This window comes from Lithobates pipiens, unplaced genomic scaffold (assembly GCF_037356315.1).
Source record: "Lithobates pipiens isolate NorthernLeopardFrog02 unplaced genomic scaffold, aLitPip1_a1.2 Scaffold_47, whole genome shotgun sequence".
Taxonomy (NCBI): Eukaryota; Metazoa; Chordata; class Amphibia; order Anura; family Ranidae; genus Lithobates; species Lithobates pipiens.
In genome coordinates this window covers 5,927,711-5,946,644 of record NW_027507871.1, presented here as the reverse complement: position 1 = coordinate 5,946,644, position 18,934 = coordinate 5,927,711, and the positions used below count along the sequence as shown (strand labels likewise).

The following is an 18,934-nucleotide window of genomic DNA, read 5'->3' as shown; positions in this document are numbered from 1 at the left end:
GGAGAAGATGAAGAGGGGTGGAGGAGATGTGGAGGGGGGGAAGATGTGGAGGGGGAGAAGATGAAGAGGGGTGGAGGAGATATGGAGGGGGAGAAGATGAAGAGGGGTGGAGGAGATATGGAGGGGGAGAAGATGAAGAGGGGGGGGAGATATGGAGGGGGAGAAGATGAAGAGGGGTGGAGGAGATGAGGAGGGGGGAGAAGATGAAGAGGGGTGGAGGAGATGAGGAGGGGGAGAAGATGAAGAGGGGTGGAGGAGATGAGGAGGGGGAGAAGATGAAGAGGGGTGGAGGAGATGAGGAGGAGTGGTGAGGAATGGTTTTGGAGATAGAAAAGGGTTATGGGGAGCAAGAAGGGGAGGAGATGAGGAGAAGTCTGTGTTCTTTGTAATCCATCATACATTACCCGGGCAGGGCTGACACCACAGAAAAGAGCTGAAAATACATGGTGACGGTGTTGCTCAGACAGGAAGTGGAAGGATTTGTTTTATCTCTGATACATTTCAGGTTTGTGGCATAAATGTGAATTGTATAACTGGTTGCTATTTTACTTCTTTACCTAATTTTGGCATTTGCGAACTTCCTTTCTATGCCCTTATGTACTGCAGCCATTTACTCCTGCCTGTATGCTAAAATGTATCAATAAAGAATAAAAAAATAAAGAGAATACATGGTGTTGTCATGGTGTTGTCATGGTGTTGTCATGGTGTTGTCATGGTGTTGTCATGTAATATTGGCGGGTTGGAGCGCGCTTTCATTTTATGTACTTTCTGTGTAGCGAGGTCCCAGGCTCCCTTCGGTCTAATGAGAACCTCCAGGGTCAGAGATAGCTGACACCCTTCTGTATATGGGGGGCCGTGAGGCATAGTAGGTGCAAAGTAGCCAGAGTAATTGGGCGCCAGACACTTCTTGAATGCAAAAGAGATTTTATTTCTCTTAACAGAACTTTGACAACCTCAGGTAGTTGCAAGGTTCATTGGCAGACTCCGACTTCAACAAGAGGACAGCAATGCAGGGAAAGGCATCCAGCAAGATGCCACATCTGCACGTGTAGAATCGCTGTCTCCTATGGCAACGGTCTTTAACAGTTCCTAGCACAAAGTATAACGGTTCCTTCACTTCTACTACGATCACTTCCTGTAGTTCTTCAGCCAACCAAGCTCCCGGTCTCTCACTAGACTAGTTGATTCGCTGCCACTGAATCCTTTGAGCTCCTCCAATCTTCACGGTGGTATCTCCCTCAAGCACCACCCCCCCCCCCCCGCTTCCTGCTACATCCCTATCTTGGCACTCCAGATACCTCTCAATATTTACCCCACTGGCCTGCTCAGTCCCTGGTTTGACACACAAGGCTGCTCTGCAAGCATCCCCTCCTCCGGCTGAGTCCCTCGCTTGATACCCGGTTGGTGGGAATGCTGCTCCGGTACTGGCTCCAGTTACTCACTGTGGTCCCTGGTAATAAGGTGGTTGGCCCCTTAGTGGCGACAGCTTCCCCTTCTACCTCTAACCATGACAGGCTCTCAGGCCGTAAGAACCGTCATTTCTGGTTGGACTAGAAGCCGAAAAGCAGGCCAAAGGATTTAAGAAAACCTCTGCCCATTGGCTGAGATACCCCATATACCTAATCTGACCTTGCAGTGCCCTTCTCACATCTAATGCCACCAAGTACCCGGCCACCTAGTGGCAAAAGAGAGAAGTGCAGCAATTAGAGACTAAGGCCGCGTACACACGCGGGGACTGTTCGCTCAACTTTGTCCGCTGAACAGTGTTTCGGCGGACAGTCCGCTCGTGTGTGGGCTTTTAGCGGACAGTTTCAGCGAACAGTCTGCTGAACAAAGTTTTTCGGAATTTCCGAAAAACTGTCCGCTGAAACTTGTTCGGAATTTCCGAAAAACTGTCCGCTGAAACTTGGTTTCAGTGAACAGTCCCCTCGTGTGTAGGCTTGTTCGTCAAACTAAGTTCCGCGCATGCTCAGAAAGGATTTACACGCCAAAGTTTGCATTGCAGTGTATAGACGTCGTTTTCTAGTCCCGTCGTACGTGCCGTTCACGTCATCGCGCACGGTTTCAGCGGACTGTTCGTTCGTCGTGTGTGGCCAAGTCCGTCCATGCTAATTTTGAGCGGACTGTCCGCTGAAACTGTTTGACGAACAAAGTTGAGCGAACAGTCCCCGCGTGTGTACGCGGCCTTAGAGTGAAATCGATTGATCCTCCACAATTAGCCAAGGTAGCCATACCCGGCAGGTAAATTTAGGGATCTCTGATCCTCGGGACAGTTTGGGTTTTACTCCTCTCAGTGGCAATTTAGACTCACCTGGAACCTGCAGTCAGTGCTTAGCGCCTGGGGAACAGACAGGTTGGGTCTGTTAGAGCTATAAGGTTGGTGAAAAGCAAGCATGCTGTGTGTGTGGAGCTGACAAGCGTTAAGCTTGTACAGTCTGATAGTCAGAGCTGTGATTTGTCTCAGGGGCGTACCTACAGGGGTTGCAGGGGTCGCAATTGTGACCCGGCCCCATGCTGCAGGGGCCCCTGTACACCTGGTAAGGAGGAGCGGCGGTGGCTGCATATAGAGGAACTGATCTCTCCATTTGCCTCCTACAGCTGCTGAAAACCTACGGGAGGGGAGAGAAGGAGAAGGGAGCATTCAATGGCTGCATTCAGAAATGGAGAGATTGGTTCCTCTATAAGCAGCCGCCACAGTCGCTTCTCCTATCCAGCATCTGTCTGCTGTCCCCGTGTGTTCTCCTGCCTGCCTTTGCTGTTTTCAGCTCCCCTCTCCTGCCCTCTCCTCGCCCCCTACAGCTCTGCCAGATTCCCACCGTACCCTCTCCTGCCCCCTCATCGCCCCCTACAGCTCTGCCGGATTCCCACCGTCCCCTCTCCTGCCCCCTCCTCGCCCCCTACAGCTCTGCCGGATTCCCACCGTCCCCTCTCCTGCCCCATCCTCGCCCCCTACAGCTCTGCCGGATTCCCACCGTCCCCTCTCCTGCCCCCTCCTCGCCCCCCTACAGCTCTGCCAGATTCCCACCGTCCCCTCTCCTGCCCCCTCCTCGCCCACTACAGCTCTTCCGGATTCCCAACGTCCCCTCTCCTGCCCTCTCCTCGCCCCCTACAGCTTTCCCGGATTCCCACCGTGCCCTCTCCTGCCCTCTCCTCGCCCCCTACAGCTCTCCCGGATTCCCACTTTCCCCTCTCCTGCCCTCTCCTCGCCCCCTACAGCTCAGCCGCATTCCCACCATCCCCTCTCCTGCCCCCTCCTCGCCCCCTACAGCTCAGCCGCATTCCCACCGTCCCCTCTCCTGCCCCCTCCTCACCCCCTACAGCTCTGCCGGATTCCCACCGTCCCCTCTCCTGCCCCCTCTTTGCCCCCTACAGCTCAGCCGCATTCCCACCGTCCCCTCTCCTGCCCCCTCCTCGCCCCCTACAGCTCTCCCGGATTCCCACTTTCCCCTCTCCTGCCCTCTCCTCGCCCCCTACAGCTCTGCCGGATTCCCACCGTCCCCTCTCCTGCCCCCTCCTCGCCCCCTACAGCTCAGCCGCATTCCCACCGTCCCCTCTCCTGCCCCCTCCTCGCCCCCTACAGCTCTGCCGGATTCCCACCGTCCCCTCTCCTGCCCCCTCCTCGCCCCCTACAGCTCTGTCGCATTCCCACCGTCCCCTCTCCTGCCCCCTCCTCGCCCCCTACAGCTCTGCCGCATTTCCACCGTCCCCTCTCCTGCCCCGTCCTCGCCCCCTACAGCTCTGCCAGATTCCCACCGTCCCCTCTCCTGCCCTCTCCTCGCCCCCTACAGCTCTCCCGGATTCCCACCGTGCCCTCTCCTGCCCTCTCCTCGCCCCCTACAGCTCTGCCGGATTCCCACCGTCCCCTCTCCTGCCCCCTCCTCGCCCCCTACAGCTCTGCCGGATTCCCACCGTCCCCTCTCCTGCCCCGTCCTCGCCCCCCTACAGCTCTGCCGGATTCCCACCGTCCCCTCTCCTGCCCCCTCCTCGCCCCTACAGCTCTGCCGGATTCCCACCATCCCCTCTCCTGCCCCCTCCTCACCCCCTACAGCTCTGCCGGATTCCCACCGTCCCCTCTCCTGCCCCGTCCTTGCCCCCTACAGCTCTGCCGGATTCCCACCATCCCCTCTCCTGCCCCCTCCTCTGCCCCTACAGCTCTAACGGATTCCCACCGTCCCCTCTGCTGCCCCCTCTTCGCCCCCTACAGCTCTGCCGGATTCCCACTGTCCCCTCTCCTGCCCCCTCCTCGCCCCCTACAGCTCTGCCGGATTCCCACCGTCCCCTCTCCTGCCCCCTCCTCGCCCCCTACAGCTCTGCCGGATTCCCACCGTCCCCTCTGCTCCCCCCTCCTCGCCCCCTACAGCTCTGCCGGATTCCCACTGTCCCCTCTCCTGCCCCCTCCTCGCCCCCTACAGCTCTGACGGATTCCCACCTTCCCCTCTCCTGCCCCCTCCTCGCCCCCTACAGCTCTGCCGGATTCCCACCGTCCCCTCTGCTGCCCCCTCTTCGCCCCCTACAGCTCTGCCGGATTCCCACTGTCCCCTCTCCTGCCCCGTCCTCGCCCCCTACAGCTCTGCCGGATTCCCACCGTTCCCTCTCCTGCCCCCTCCTCGCCCCCTACAGCTCTTCTGGATTCCCACCATCCCCTCTCCTGCCCCCTCCTCGCCCCCTACAGCTCTGCCGGATTCCCACCGTCCCCTCTCCTGCCCCCTCCTCGCCCCCTACAGCTCTGCCGGATTCCCTTCGTCCCCTCTCCTGCCCCCTCCTCGCCCCCTACAGCTCTGCCGCATTCCCACCGTCCCCTCTCCTGCCCCCTCCTCGCCCCCTACAGCTCTCCCGGATTCCCACTTTCCCCTCTCCTGCCCTCTCCTCGCCCCCTACAGCTCTGCCGGATTCCCACCGTCCCCTCTCCTGCCCTCTCCTCGCCCCCTACAGCTCTGCCAGATTCCCACCGTCCCCTCTCCTGCCCCCTCATCGCCCCCTACAGCTCTGCCGGATTCCCACCGTCCCCTCTCCTGCCCCCTCCTCGCCCCCTACAGCTCTGCCGGATTCCCACCGTCCCCTCTCCTGCCCCCTCCTCGCCCCCTACAGCTCTGCCAGATTCCCACCGTCCCCTCTCCTGCCCCCTCCTCGCCCACTACAGCTCTTCCGGATTCCCAACGTCCCCTCTCCTGCCCTCTCCTCGCCCCCTACAGCTTTCCCGGATTCCCACCGTGCCCTCTCCTGCCCTCTCCTCGCCCCCTACAGCTCTCCCGGATTCCCACTTTCCCCTCTCCTGCCCTCTCCTCGCCCCCTACAGCTCAGCCGCATTCCCACCGTCCCCTCTCCTGCCCCCTCCTCGCCCCCTACAGCTCAGCCGCATTCCCACCGTCCCCTCTCCTGCCCCCTCCTCACCCCCTACAGCTCTGCCGGATTCCCACCGTCCCCTCTCCTGCCCCCTCTTTGCCCCCTACAGCTCAGCCGCATTCCCACCGTCCCCTCTCCTGCCCCCTCCTCGCCCCCTACAGCTCTCCCGGATTCCCACTTTCCCCTCTCCTGCCCTATCCTCGCCCCCTACAGCTCTGCCGGATTCCCACCGTCCCCTCTCCTGCCCCCTCCTCGCCCCCTACAGCTCAGCCGCATTCCCACCGTCCCCTCTCCTGCCCCCTCCTCGCCCCCTACAGCTCTGCCGGATTCTCACCGTCCCCTCTCCTGCCCCCTCCTCACCCCCTACAGCTCTGCCGCATTCCCACCGTCCCCTCTCCTGCCCCCTCCTCGCCCCCTACAGCTCTGCCGCATTCCCACCGTCCCCTCTCCTGCCCCGTCCTCGCCCCCTACAGCTCTGCCAGATTCCCGCCGTCCCCTCTCCTGCCCTCTCCTCGCCCCCTACAGCTCTGCCGGATTCCCACCGTCCCCTCTCCTGCCCCCTCCTCGCCCCCTACAGCTCTGCCGGATTCCCACCGTCCCCTCTCCTGCCCCGTCCTCGCCCCCCTACAGCTCTGCCGGATTCCCACCGTCCCCTCTCCTGCCCCGTCCTTGCCCCCTACAGCTCTGCCGGATTCCCACCATCCCCTCTCCTGCCCCCTCCTCTGCCCCTACAGCTCTAACGGATTCCCACCGTCCCCTCTGCTGCCCCCTCTTCGCCCCCTACAGCTCTGCCGGATTCCCACTGTCCCCTCTCCTGCCCCCTCCTCGCCCCCTACAGCTCTGCCGGATTCCCACCGTCCCCTCTCCTGCCCTCTCCTCGCCCCCTACAGCTCTGCCAGATTCCCGCCGTCCCCTCTCCTGCCCTCTCCTCGCCCCCTACAGCTCTGCCGGATTCCCACCGTCCCCTCTCCTGCCCCCTCCTCGCCCCCTACAGCTCTGCCGGATTCCCACCGTCCCCTCTCCTGCCCCGTCCTCGCCCCCCTACAGCTCTGCCGGATTCCCACCGTCCCCTCTCCTGCCCCGTCCTTGCCCCCTACAGCTCTGCCGGATTCCCACCATCCCCTCTCCTGCCCCCTCCTCTGCCCCTACAGCTCTAACGGATTCCCACCGTCCCCTCTGCTGCCCCCTCTTCGCCCCCTACAGCTCTGCCGGATTCCCACTGTCCCCTCTCCTGCCCCCTCCTCGCCCCCTACAGCTCTGCCGGATTCCCACCGTCCCCTCTCCTGCCCCCTCCTCGCCCCCTACAGCTCTGCCGGATTCCCACCGTCCCCTCTCCTGCCCCCTCCTCGCCCCCTACAGCTCTGCTGGATTCCCACTGTCCCCTCTCCTGCCCCCTCCTCGCCCCCTACAGCTCTGCCGGATTCCCACCATCCCCTCTCCTGCCCTCTCCTCGCCCCCTACAGCTCTGCCGGGTTCCCTCGTCCCCTCTCCTGCCCCCTCCTCGCCCCCTACAGCTCTGCCAGATTCCCACCGTCCCCTCTCCTGCCCCCTCCTCGCCCCCTACAGCTCTGCCGGGTTCCCTCGTCCCCTCTCCTGCCCCCTCCTCGCCCCCTACAGCTCTGCCGGGTTCCCTCGTCCCCCTCTCCCGCTGGCTGCTGTGGGGGATCTATCAGGATGGAGAGCGGGGAAGGGGCCAGCAAATGTGTCATTTACCAGCCCCTTCCTCTTCTGAATGGAGAGTATGTGATCCATACCGTCTCTCTGTCTATTCATAACTGAAACCGAGTAAATTGTGTTTACTATGCTTCAATTTGTGAATGACCGAGAAGCTGTGAACAGAGCTATTCCTGTCCGTTCATTCTGTGTAGCTGAGACTGCAGAGATGGAGATTGAGCGCTGAGTCCTCAATCTCCTTTCTGTGTCTCAAAGGTGAAAAAAAAACTGATATCTCACCAAAGCCCCCCAACGAGGCTCCTAAAAATTGTAAAAAATACAAAAAAATAAAAAAAAGGTTAAAAAATAAATGAATAAATAAATAAAAAAAAAATTACTGACCCCAGTGGCGGAACTACCAGGGTCACAAAGGTCGCGCTCGCAACCGGGCCCTGGCATTCCGCTACCGGGCTGTGAGGGAAGGGCCCCAGATGGGGGTCGTGGTTTCTTGCACCAGGGCCCCGAAGGTTCTAGTTACTCCACTGATTTGTGTAGTCGGTGCCGGGACAGGGCTAGGATTTTGTTTTGTACGTTTTTGGAACCGTTTTTCTGCTGATCACACTGTACAGCGCCGGTATATAGACCTGTATATAGCACCAATAAACACACCATTGTTTGATTCTACTCCATGGAACTGGTATCTGTGTCTGGAAGTCTGCCCACCCCAGGGAGCTTTTGTACCCGCTATCTATACCCGGCTCACAAAACAATACATTCTGCTCCATTCAAAATATACCATTGAAAGTATTTTGTTATATTTGTGCAATAATCCTGCCAGAAGCCTAATGAGCCGATAACTTCCTGTGCTCTGTGCCGACTGTTATCAGTTGCTATCTTTCACAGTTTTCTCTGAGAACTACTGGTCATGTCCTCCCTCTGTTATAGAGAAGAGGAGAAGGAAGGTGGTCTTTGGTCCTAACACATACTATATTGTCAAAAGTATTGGGACACCTGCTTTTACACGCACACGTTAATGGCCTCCCAGTCTTAGTACGTAGGGTTCAATATTGGGTTGGCCCACCCTTTGCAGCTATAACAGCTTCACCTCTTCTGGGAAGGCCGTCTACAAGGTTTAGGAGGGTGTCTATGGGAATGTTTGACCGTTCCTCCGGAAGAGCATTTGTGAGGTCAGGCACCAATGTTGGACGAGAAGGCCTGGCTCGCAGTCTCCGCTCTAATTCACCCCAAAGGTGTTCTGTCGGGTTGAGGTCAGGACTCTGTGCAGGCCAGTCAAGTTCCTCCACCCCAAACTCTCTCATCCATGTCTTTATGGGCCTTGCTTTGTGCACTGGTGTGCAGTCATGTTGGAACAGGAAGGGGCCGTCCCCAAACTGTTCCCATAAAGTTGGGAGGATAAAATTGTCCAAAATGTCTTGGTATGCTGAAGAGTTCCCTTCACTGGAACTAAGGGGCCAAGCTCAACCCCTGAAAAACAACCCCCACACCATAATCCCCCCTCCCCCCACACCATAATCCCCCACTCCACCAAATGATTTGGACCAGTGCACAAAGCAAGGTCCATAAAGACATGGATGAGCGAGTTTGGGGTGGAGGAACTTGACTTTCAGTCACCCATGTGAATGAAGTCTTATGCCGAGTACACACGACCGGAATTTCCGGCAGACTAGGTCCGGCGGTCTTCCCGACTGACTTTTGGCAGAGTTTCGACGGACTTTCCAAACTAACGGACTTTCCGGCAGACTAGGTCCGGCGGTCTTCCTGACGGACTTTTGGCGGAGTTCCGACGGACTTTCCGAACGAACGGACTTGGCCACACACGACCGGACTAAGTCCGTTCGTTTTGAACGTAAACGGGACTTTCAATAGTCAGTAGCCAATAGATGCCCTTGCGTAGTATTTGGTCCGTCGGACCAGCACACAGACGAACGGTCGTCGCCCCCCCCCCCCTCCCCCCCCGATTTGAGTCCGTCGGAATTGAGTCCGTTGGATAGATTTGAAACGTGTTCTATTTCTAGGTCCGCCGGATTTTATTCCCGAAAAAAGACGAACGGATTAGCCCACACACGATCGGATTGTCCGACGGACTGATCCCGTCGGACCTAGTTTGCCGGAAAGTCCGGTCGTGTGTACGCGGCGGCATAATAGCGATTTTAGTAGACGCGTGCACTGCCGAAAAAAATTTCTTCGTTTTCGTTTCATTCTTTTGTTTGGGTTTTTTGTTTTCCGTTTTTCAGATCAACCGTTAGGATCGCAATTAATAAATTTGAAAATTCATAGATTTGAAAATTTTAAAATAAGAAAGAAAGTCCGAAAATTCCTAAGAATAACGAAATAGTAAATGATAACTGAACTATTACTATTAAATGATAGGTCTTGGAATTAACTTTCAAATTTGGCTGTTAGCGAAGGTAAAGAATACAAATTTATCCGAAAATAACGAATGGCGCATCTAAACGAATGGAACGGAACAAATTAGTAATAAATAATAATAGTAATAAAAAGTTTTCATTATTATTATTGTTATTTATTATTAATTCATTACGTTTCCATACGTTTAGATACGGCATTCATTATTTAGGATAATTCGTAGCTTTGGATACATTCGTATTTGTTATGTTCTCTAACAGCCAAATTTGAAAGGAAATGCCAAGACTTATAATTTAATAGTCTTAGTTAAGTTATTATTAGTTATTATTTCAGACTTTCAAATTTTCATATTTTTGAATTTCGAATTTCGGAATTTGAGAATTTCCGAATTGTCGAAGTTACGAATTTCTGAATTTCTGAATTGTCGAAGTTACGAATTTCTGAATTTTCGAATTTCCGAATTGTCGTAGTTACGAATTTCTGAATTTTCGAATTTCCGAATTGTCGAAGTTAGGAATTTTTGAATTTTCGAATTTCCAACTTGTCAAAGTTACAAATTTCAGAATTTTCGAATTTCCGATTTGTCGTAGTTACGAATTTCTGAATTTTCGAATTTCCGAATTGTCGAAGTTACGAATTTCAGAATTTTCGAATTTCCGAATTGTCGTAGTTACGAATTTCTGAATTTTCGAATTTCCGAATTGTCGAAGTTACGAATTTCTGAATTTTCGAATTTCCGAATTGTCGAAGTTACGAATTTTTGAATTTTCGAATTTCCGAATTGTCGAAGTTAGGAATTTTTGAATTTTCGAATTTCCAACTTGTCAAAGTTACAAATTTCAGAATTTTCGAATTTCCGATTTGTCGTAGTTACGAATTTCTGAATTTTCGAATTTCCGAATTGTCGAAGTTACGAATTTCAGAATTTTCGAATTTCCGAATTGTCGTAGTTACGAATTTCTGAATTTTCGAATTTCCGAATTGTCGAAGTTACGAATTTCTGAATTTTCGAATTTCCGAATTGTCGAAGTTACGAATTTCTGAATTTTCTAATTTCTGAATTGTCGTAGTTACGAATTTCTGAATTTTCAAATTTCTGAATTGTCAAAGTTACGAATTTCTGAATATTCGAATTTACGAATTATCGAAGTTACGAATTTTCCAAATTGTTGAAGTTGTGAATTTACGAATGTTCAAATTTACAAATTTATGATTTTTTTACGAATTTTCAAATAATCGAGTTCACGAATATTCGGAAAAATACGTTAACCACTTACGGACCACCCGCTGCAGTTTTACGGCGGCTGTTTGAAGGAGGATGTTGTTATGGTAGCAGCTTGCCGCCATAACCCCAGTATCCCCTTCTTCAGCGGGCTGTCCACTACAAGATAAAAGTGTTTCCTGCGCCGGATTTAGGATAATTCGTAACTTTGGATACATTCGTATTTGTTATGTTCTCTAACAGCCAAATTTGAAAGGAAATTCCAAGACTTATAATTTAATAGTCTTAGTTAAGTTATTATTAGTTATTATTTCAGACTTTCAAATTTTCATATTTTTGAATTTCAAATTTCGGAATTTTGGAAGTTCCGAATTGTCAAAGTTACGAATTCCTAAATTTTCGAATTTCCGAATTGTCGAAGTTACGAATTTCTGAATTTCCGAATTTCTGAATTTCCGAATTTCTGAATTTCCGAATTGTCGAAGTTACGAATTTTTGAATTTTCGAATTTCCAACTTGTCGAAGTTACGAATTTCCGAATTGTCGTAGTTATGAATTTCTGAATTTTCGAATTTCCGAATTGTCGAAGTTACGAATTTCTGAATATTCAAATTTCCGAATTATCGAAGTTACGAATTTTCCGAATTGTTGAAGTTGTGAATTTACGAATTTTCAAATTTACAAATTTATGAATTTTTAAAGAATTTTCGAATATTCGAGTCCACGAATATTCAGAAAAATACGTTAAACACTTACGGACCACCCGCCGCAGTTTTACGGCGGCTGTTTGAAGGAGGATGTTGTTGTTATGGTAGCAGCTTGCCGCCATAACCCTGGTATCCCCTTCTTCAGTGGGCGGTCCGCTACAAGATAAAAGTGGTCCCTGCGCCGGATTCACCGCGAGATTACTTTTATTGGTGGCGGGAGAGGGCACCCCCTCCCACCGCGATCCAGAGCCTTCCGCCGTTTACCGGAGCTGTCGGCAGCGGCGGAGGCGATTGAGTCCTCCTGTTGGCTCGGTATGGAGACGAGTGAGGGGGAAGATGGCCGCCACCCATCTCCATACAATTGCTGGGCGGAAGCGACATCAAAACGTCACTTCCGCCCACAGCTCTTAGAGGGACAATTATTTTTTAATGATTTTTTTAAATTACAATTTTTTTTTTTAATTTTTTATTGCATTTTAGTCTAAATAGGAGATCAGAGGACTTTTTGACCTCAGATCTCATATTTAAGAGGACCTGCCATGTTTTTTTCTATTACAAGGGATGTTTACATTCCTTGTAATAGGAATAAAAGTGACAATTATTTTTTTTTTAAACAGTGTAAAAATAAAAAGTAAAAGGTAAAATAAATAATCATAATGAAAAAATAATAATTTTAAACCCCCGTCCCACTGAGCTCACGCGCAGAAGCGAACGCATACGTGAGTAGCGCCCACATATGAAAACTGTGTTCAAAGCACACATGTGAGGTATCGCCGCGATCGGTAGAGCGAGAGCAATAATTCTAGCCCTAGACCTTTTACGCAAATCATGCAACCTGTAGAATTTTTTTAAACTGAGCTTTTTAAGGGTAAAGGTTTGTCGCCATTCCACAAGCGGGGGGGGCACAATTTTGAAGCGTGACATGTTGGGTATCAATTTACTTGGCGTAACATCATCTTTCACAATATATATTAAAAAAATTGGGCTAATTTTACTGCTGTCTTATTTTTTTATTCAAAAAAGTGAATTAATTCCAAAAAAAGAAGTGCGCTTGTGAGACCGCTGCGCAAATACGGTGTGAAAAAAAGTATTGCAACGACCGCCATTTTGTTCTCTAGGGTGTTTGAGAAAAAAAACAATTCTAAGTAATTTTCTAGCAAAAAAAAACAATTCTAAGTAATTTTCTAGCAAAAAAAAACAGTTTCAAACATGTAAGCACCAAAATCTCAAAACGAGGCTGGTCCTTAAGTGGTTAAACAGGATTTTTGTAATTCGGATATTTAAAAAAACGAATTCAGAACGAAATGAATTGCCCGTGTCTAGATTTTAGTAACATTTACCTGAAACAAATTTTTGACGTGCTTTTCTCATTATGACTTACTTGGTCTACCATGATGGTTGTCCTTATATATAGAGTTGTTGAGTCTCCCTCTAGTGGCTGTCTGCATGTTAATCACTGAGGTCAGCACCCTTGCTGAACTTTCTGAAACTGTTCATAATAAGTCATCGGGATGATATTGTGTCCAATAGCTCATTATCAGCCTTGGTGGGTCCAAAGATTTTCCCTTAGACATTGGAGCAGTAAAGCGCAGTCACTTGCGGCACTTCTACACATGGAGGCGCAGTAGGCGGTCTATACGCCCCCGATATGCATACAATATGAGAGATACACAGAGACAAGAGGTTTAAAATACTTGTAAAACTATTTAGAATAAAATGACAAGTTAAACATTTTGAATGGAAAATATAAATCACTTTATATGTAACACTAATATGTTTAACAAACTAAAAATGTATCTAAAGCTGAACTTCTGGAATGATCTGCATTACATAGCCGGGTCCAGGTTGGCACAATTTACAATGTATATTTCATACCTAATGGGCTGCTGGGAAGGCTGATAAACCATGTAGTAGTCGGTGCTACTATAGTGTTAGCCGCGATCTTCCAGGCCCTGTGTGGGCGGCTTCCCCTCCGCACACTGACCACTGAGGGGCGCTCCCTCTGCACTGCCTCTTTTCAAAGAATGTCTGATTGGGCGAGGGGGAGATCACGTTGTCACTGCTCCTCCTCTCCACCTTTTCCACTGAAAAAAATGTCAGCAATAGCGGTCAAACTGACTATGGAAAGTGTGCCATGTTGTGGAACTCAAGTGGGACCTGGAAAATCGCAGCTCTCGCTGTAGTAGCGCCAACTACTACGGCAGTGGGGGTTAACAATCTTGATATGGTGGGCCTCAAGCGTGGTCCTCAACATCGCCAAAGGGCTGCACATAAAATTCTATGAGTATTCCAGAGTATGCCAGAGACAGCAGAAACACAACAGGACATAATCAAAGCCTAATGACTTGGTACAGCAGATAGTCAGAGCCGTGCAGACATGGTTTAGGAGATGGTCAGAGACTGTAGACATAGTAAAGGAGATGGTCAGAGACTGTAGACATGGTATAGGAGATGGTCAGAGACTGTAGACATGATACAGGAGATGGCCAGAGCCTGCAGACATGATACAGGAGATGGTCAGAGACTGCAGACGTGATACAGGAGATGGTCAGAGCCTATAGACATGGTATAAGAGATGGTCAGACTGCAGACATGGTATAGGATATGGTCACAGACTTTGGACATGGTACAGGAGATGGTCATAGACTGTGTACATGCTGCAGGAGATGGTCAAAGGCTGCAGACATGGTATAGAAGATGGTCAGAGACTTTTGACATGCTGTAGGAGATGGTCAAAGACTGCGGACATGGTGTAGGAGATTATCAGAGACTGCGGACATGATACAAGAGATGGTCAGAGACTGAGGACATGGTATAGGAGATGATCAGAGACTGTGGACATGGTATAGGAGATGATCAGAGACTGTGGACATGGTATAGGAGATGATCAGAGACTGAGGACATGGTATAGGAGATGATCAGAGACTGAGGACATGGTATAGGAGATGATCAGAGACTGTGGACATGGTATAGGATCGTGATGGCGAACCTTGGCACCCCAGATGTTTTGGAACTGCATTTCCCATGATGCTCCATTACACTGCAGAGTGGATGAGCATCATGGGAAATGTAGTTCCAAAACATCTGGGGTGCCAAGGTTCGCCATCACTGGTATAGGAGATGATCAGAGACTGTGGACATGGTATAGGAGATGGTCAGAGACCACAGACATGATACAAGTGATGGTCAGAGACCATGGACATATTGAGACTGGTAGAAGTTACTGCCTTAACAAGACCATAAGAAATACAGATTTTGTGCCTGCAGGGTTCCCCGAGGGCCACAAAAAAGTTTTTATAGGACTGCATGTGGCCTCTGGGTCCCAGGTTGGGCACCAGGGTAGTACAGTGATTCCTATTAAATAGGGGCCTAATAGGGGCTACATTAGGGCCCTTGCCACATGTTTTTTGTCCTGGTGCCTGTTACTGTTTTCTGCTGGAGATATTCACCATCTCTATTTGTCCTGCAGACCACGGTCATTGAGACTGAAAGTGTTGACAAGTCCAACATTTTGCAGCTTTCCACCAGATCAAGAGACAAGGCCAAATCTTCCTTTGGGGATTTCCCCTCACTTTGTAGAGATTTTCTCTGGCTTCCCGTTGCATCTTCTGTCACGTTACTACTACAGTGAGCCCACAGACGAGCAGGTGACACGGGATCCCCCAGGGCGTGGAATCTAAGGGCCAGCCGGTATTCTGCCAGGGACCCTCCTCACGAGGGTTTGGGTTTAGCTGCATGCTGACCCCAGGTCATGACCCCCGGGTTCACCCAGCTCGCTAGGGGAGTACCAGAAGGCACAGTCAGACAAGGATGGATGGATGGATGAAGCAAAGGAGAGCCAGATAGTGAGCCAAGGTCAGGGCGGGCTGCAGACAAAGTAATCAGGACAAGCCGAGTCAGTACACAAGAGATCAGTTCACGAGAGGGCAGGTTAAAGCAGGTTACACGAAGGGGGCTCAGAAACAAGCGTTGCTCAAGCAACCAGAAGTTGATCTGGAAGGAATTTAAATAGAGAAGCACATGGGGGCTGGACAGGAAGTAGCAGGAAGGAATGATATAATTAAGCAACAGGTGGAGCCGGCAACACCCATAGTTGCAGAGTGCAGCAGAGCTGAACACAAGCTAGTGGAACAGGTGCCAGCCGACCCACAACAGTAAAGGTAAGACACAGATCAGCTCCGCATGCTGATCTGTGGCATCTTCAGGACAGGAAGTGAAGGGAAGTCTCCTAAATTGGACATAGATAGCGAAATATTCTATCCAAAACAAAAAAAAAATCAATGTTATGACTATGCATAATTATTTAAGTCCAACTCCAGGAATAAGAAAAATAATCTACCCTTTCATTGGCCTCCCCCCTGCACTGCAATAGATAGATGTTCATTATGTCTTGGGGGTGGAGGAGCATGCATTGTTGCTTGTCCTCTCTCCAGCTCCAAAGCTCTGATCTGTAGAAGGTCCCTCAACATCATCACATACAGTGCAGGGCTATTAATCCTGCACTGTATGTGGTGAGGGACTGAGGGAGACCACTACAGAGACCACCTTAGAGAAGAGGCTGCGGGGACCGATCGCACCTCCAAGGTGAGTATTTGCTCCTTATTCAGTCACCCCCTAGATGTAATGGGCATTTAATCCTTGTTCTATTTCTTAGAGTCGGGGGTATAATTACTCTTATCAGTATAAATATCCATCTTACATCAGTATCTTAGTCCTACTCTCGCTCAAGACAAGAGTGCTCTTTAGATGAGGATCTGCTCCTTTTGTATGTGACCGATCTTGATACCTCTTCATTAAACGCATTTTCCATGAGCGCACCTATAGACTGTCGTACTTTACTCTTCATCTCTTTCCCCATGAAGGCGTACAGTATCGGGTTGATACAACTATTAAAGTGAGCCAAGACCTGGGCTGGAGCATTCAAGGAAACCACAAGCTGATCTTCGGTGTACAGCAGAAGAATTCCCATGACGTGGAATGGAGCCCAGGTGATGAAGAATGCCACTATTACGGTAAAGGCCAATATGGTGGTTTTCCTTCCTGCTTTTGAAAGCCGTATATTTTGTGCTTTAAAGGCCAGACGGATGTAGCAGGTAAAAATTATAGCAAGTGGAATCAGAAATCCAAAAACCATTCGAGTAAGAGTGATGGGAACCATATAATCTTTCATATAGATACATACAGTCATATTATTCTCAATGTCCGTTGTCCGGTAGATGATAGTAGGTAGACCCAATATAACGGACACAATCCAAATAACCAAGCAGACAATCCACACTGTTGTTAAGCAGCGGTGGTTTTGGGCCCACACAGGCCAGACCACCAGGATGCAACGGTCGATGCTGATGGCCACCAGGATAAAGACGCTGGAGAACATATTGAGGATGAGGATGAAGGGTAAAATTTTGCACAAAGCTTTTCCATATGGCCAATGGGGATAGAAATTAATTACTAGGATGAGTGGGACAAATGAGCAACAGATGATATCGGCCAGAGCAAGGTTCCAAAACCAAACGGTACTGACTGTGCGTTTCATCTTCACTCCGGTGACCCAAAGCACCAAAGCGTTGCCGGGGACCCCCACAAGGAAGATGACAAATAGAACCACGATGATGAAAATGTTCCCATAGCTCAAGGACTTGGTTGTGTCCGTCACATTGCTGATATTTGACATCGTTATTTCCTATAAAGACACAGAGAGTTACCGGATGAATGTGATCGTTATCTCGTCTTCTTAAAGGAAGCAATATATCCCTTACTGTATAATATAATACAGAGATCTTTTTTGCTCCATACTCTTTCCCTCTCTACTGCTCTCTTTTTTGTTTTTATTCTCTCTTATTCTTTGTTGTTGTCCTTCTATCTTCTTTTTTCTTCTGTAACACCATTTCTTTTTTGGATTTTTTTTCTCTCTCCCTCCCACCACCAACAACAACACCAACACCACCAACAATAACAACAACACCATCACCACCAACAACATCACCACCAACACACCCAACACCACCAACAATAACAACAACACCAACAATAACAACAACACCATCACCACCAACACAGCCAACAACACCACCAACACACCCAACAACACCACCAACAATAACAACAACACCATCACCACCAACACACCCAACAACAACACCAACAACACCACCAACAATAACAACAACACCATCACCAACACACCCAACAATAACAACAACACCATCACTACCAACAACATCACCACCAATACACCCAACACCACCAACAATAACAACAACACCATCACCATCACCACCAACAACATCACCACCAACACACCCAACACCACCAACAATAACAACAACACCATCACCATCACCACCAACAACATCACCACCAACACACCCAACACCACCAACAATAACAACAACACCAACAATAACAACAACACCATCACCACCAACACAGCCAACAACACCACCAACACACCCAACAACACCACCAACAATAACAACAACACCATCACCACCAACACACCCAACAACAACACCAACAACACCACCAACAATAACAACAACACCATCACCAACACACCCAACAATAACAACAACACCATCACTACCAACAACATCACCACCAATACACCCAACACCACCAACAATAACAACAACACCATCACCATCACCACCAACAACATCACCACCAACACACCCAACACCACCAACAATAACAACAACACCAACAATAACAACAACACCATCATCACCAACACACCCAACAACACCACCAACACACCCAACAACACCACCAACAATAACAACAACACCATCACCACCAACAACATCACCACCAACACACCCAACACCACCACCAACAACACCACCAACAATAACAACAACACCATCACCAACACACCCAACAATAACAACAACACCATCACTACCAACAACATCACCACCAACACACCCAACACCACCAACAATAACAACAACACCATCACCACCAACACACCCAACAATAACAACAACACCATCACTACCAACACCATCACCACCAACACACCCAACAACACCAACAACAACACCAATAATAACAACAACACCATCACCACCAACAACATCACCACCAACACACCCAACACCACCACCAACAACAACACCATCAACAATAACAGCAACACCATCACCACCAACAACATCACCACCAACACACCCAACAACACCACCATCACCACCAACAATAACATCATCAACAACATCACAACCAACCAGTGGCGTAGCGTGAGTTGTCAGCGCCCGAGGCAAGGCTAGTAATTTGCGCCCCTCTAACCTGCGGACTTTTAGCACTCCGAGTCCCTTCCTACAATAATACTGACCAGCCCGATTCCTATACTGACCACTACACTGACCAACCTGATTCATATACGGACCACTACACTGACCAACCTGATTCCAACACTGACCACTACACTGACCAACCTGATTCATATACGGGCCACTACACTGACCAACCTGATTCCAACACTGACCACTACACTGACCAACCTGATTCCTATACTGACCACTACACTGTCCACTACCTACTACACTATACTGACCACTATACTGTCCACTACATTACACTGACCACTATACTATCCACTACACTAGACATTACA

At 49.8% G+C, this 18,934-nt stretch overlaps 1 protein-coding gene across 1 annotated transcript; it reads right to left on the bottom strand.

Moving 5' to 3' along the window:
• Positions 1-14,393: 14,393 nt before the first annotated feature.
• LOC143956975 (C3a anaphylatoxin chemotactic receptor-like) lies at positions 14,394-16,992 on the bottom strand. The gene has a single exon (XM_077467150.1). It carries the CDS (start codon positions 16,985-16,987, stop codon positions 16,028-16,030), a length of 960 nt encoding a protein of 319 aa, XP_077323276.1. The 5' UTR covers positions 16,988-16,992; the 3' UTR covers positions 14,394-16,027.
• Positions 16,993-18,934: the final 1,942 nt, after the last annotated feature.

Coding starts and splice junctions, on each gene's coding strand:
- LOC143956975 (XM_077467150.1), bottom strand. CDS start 16,987: ATGTCAAATATCAGCAATGTGACGGACACAACCAAGTCCTTGAGCTAT.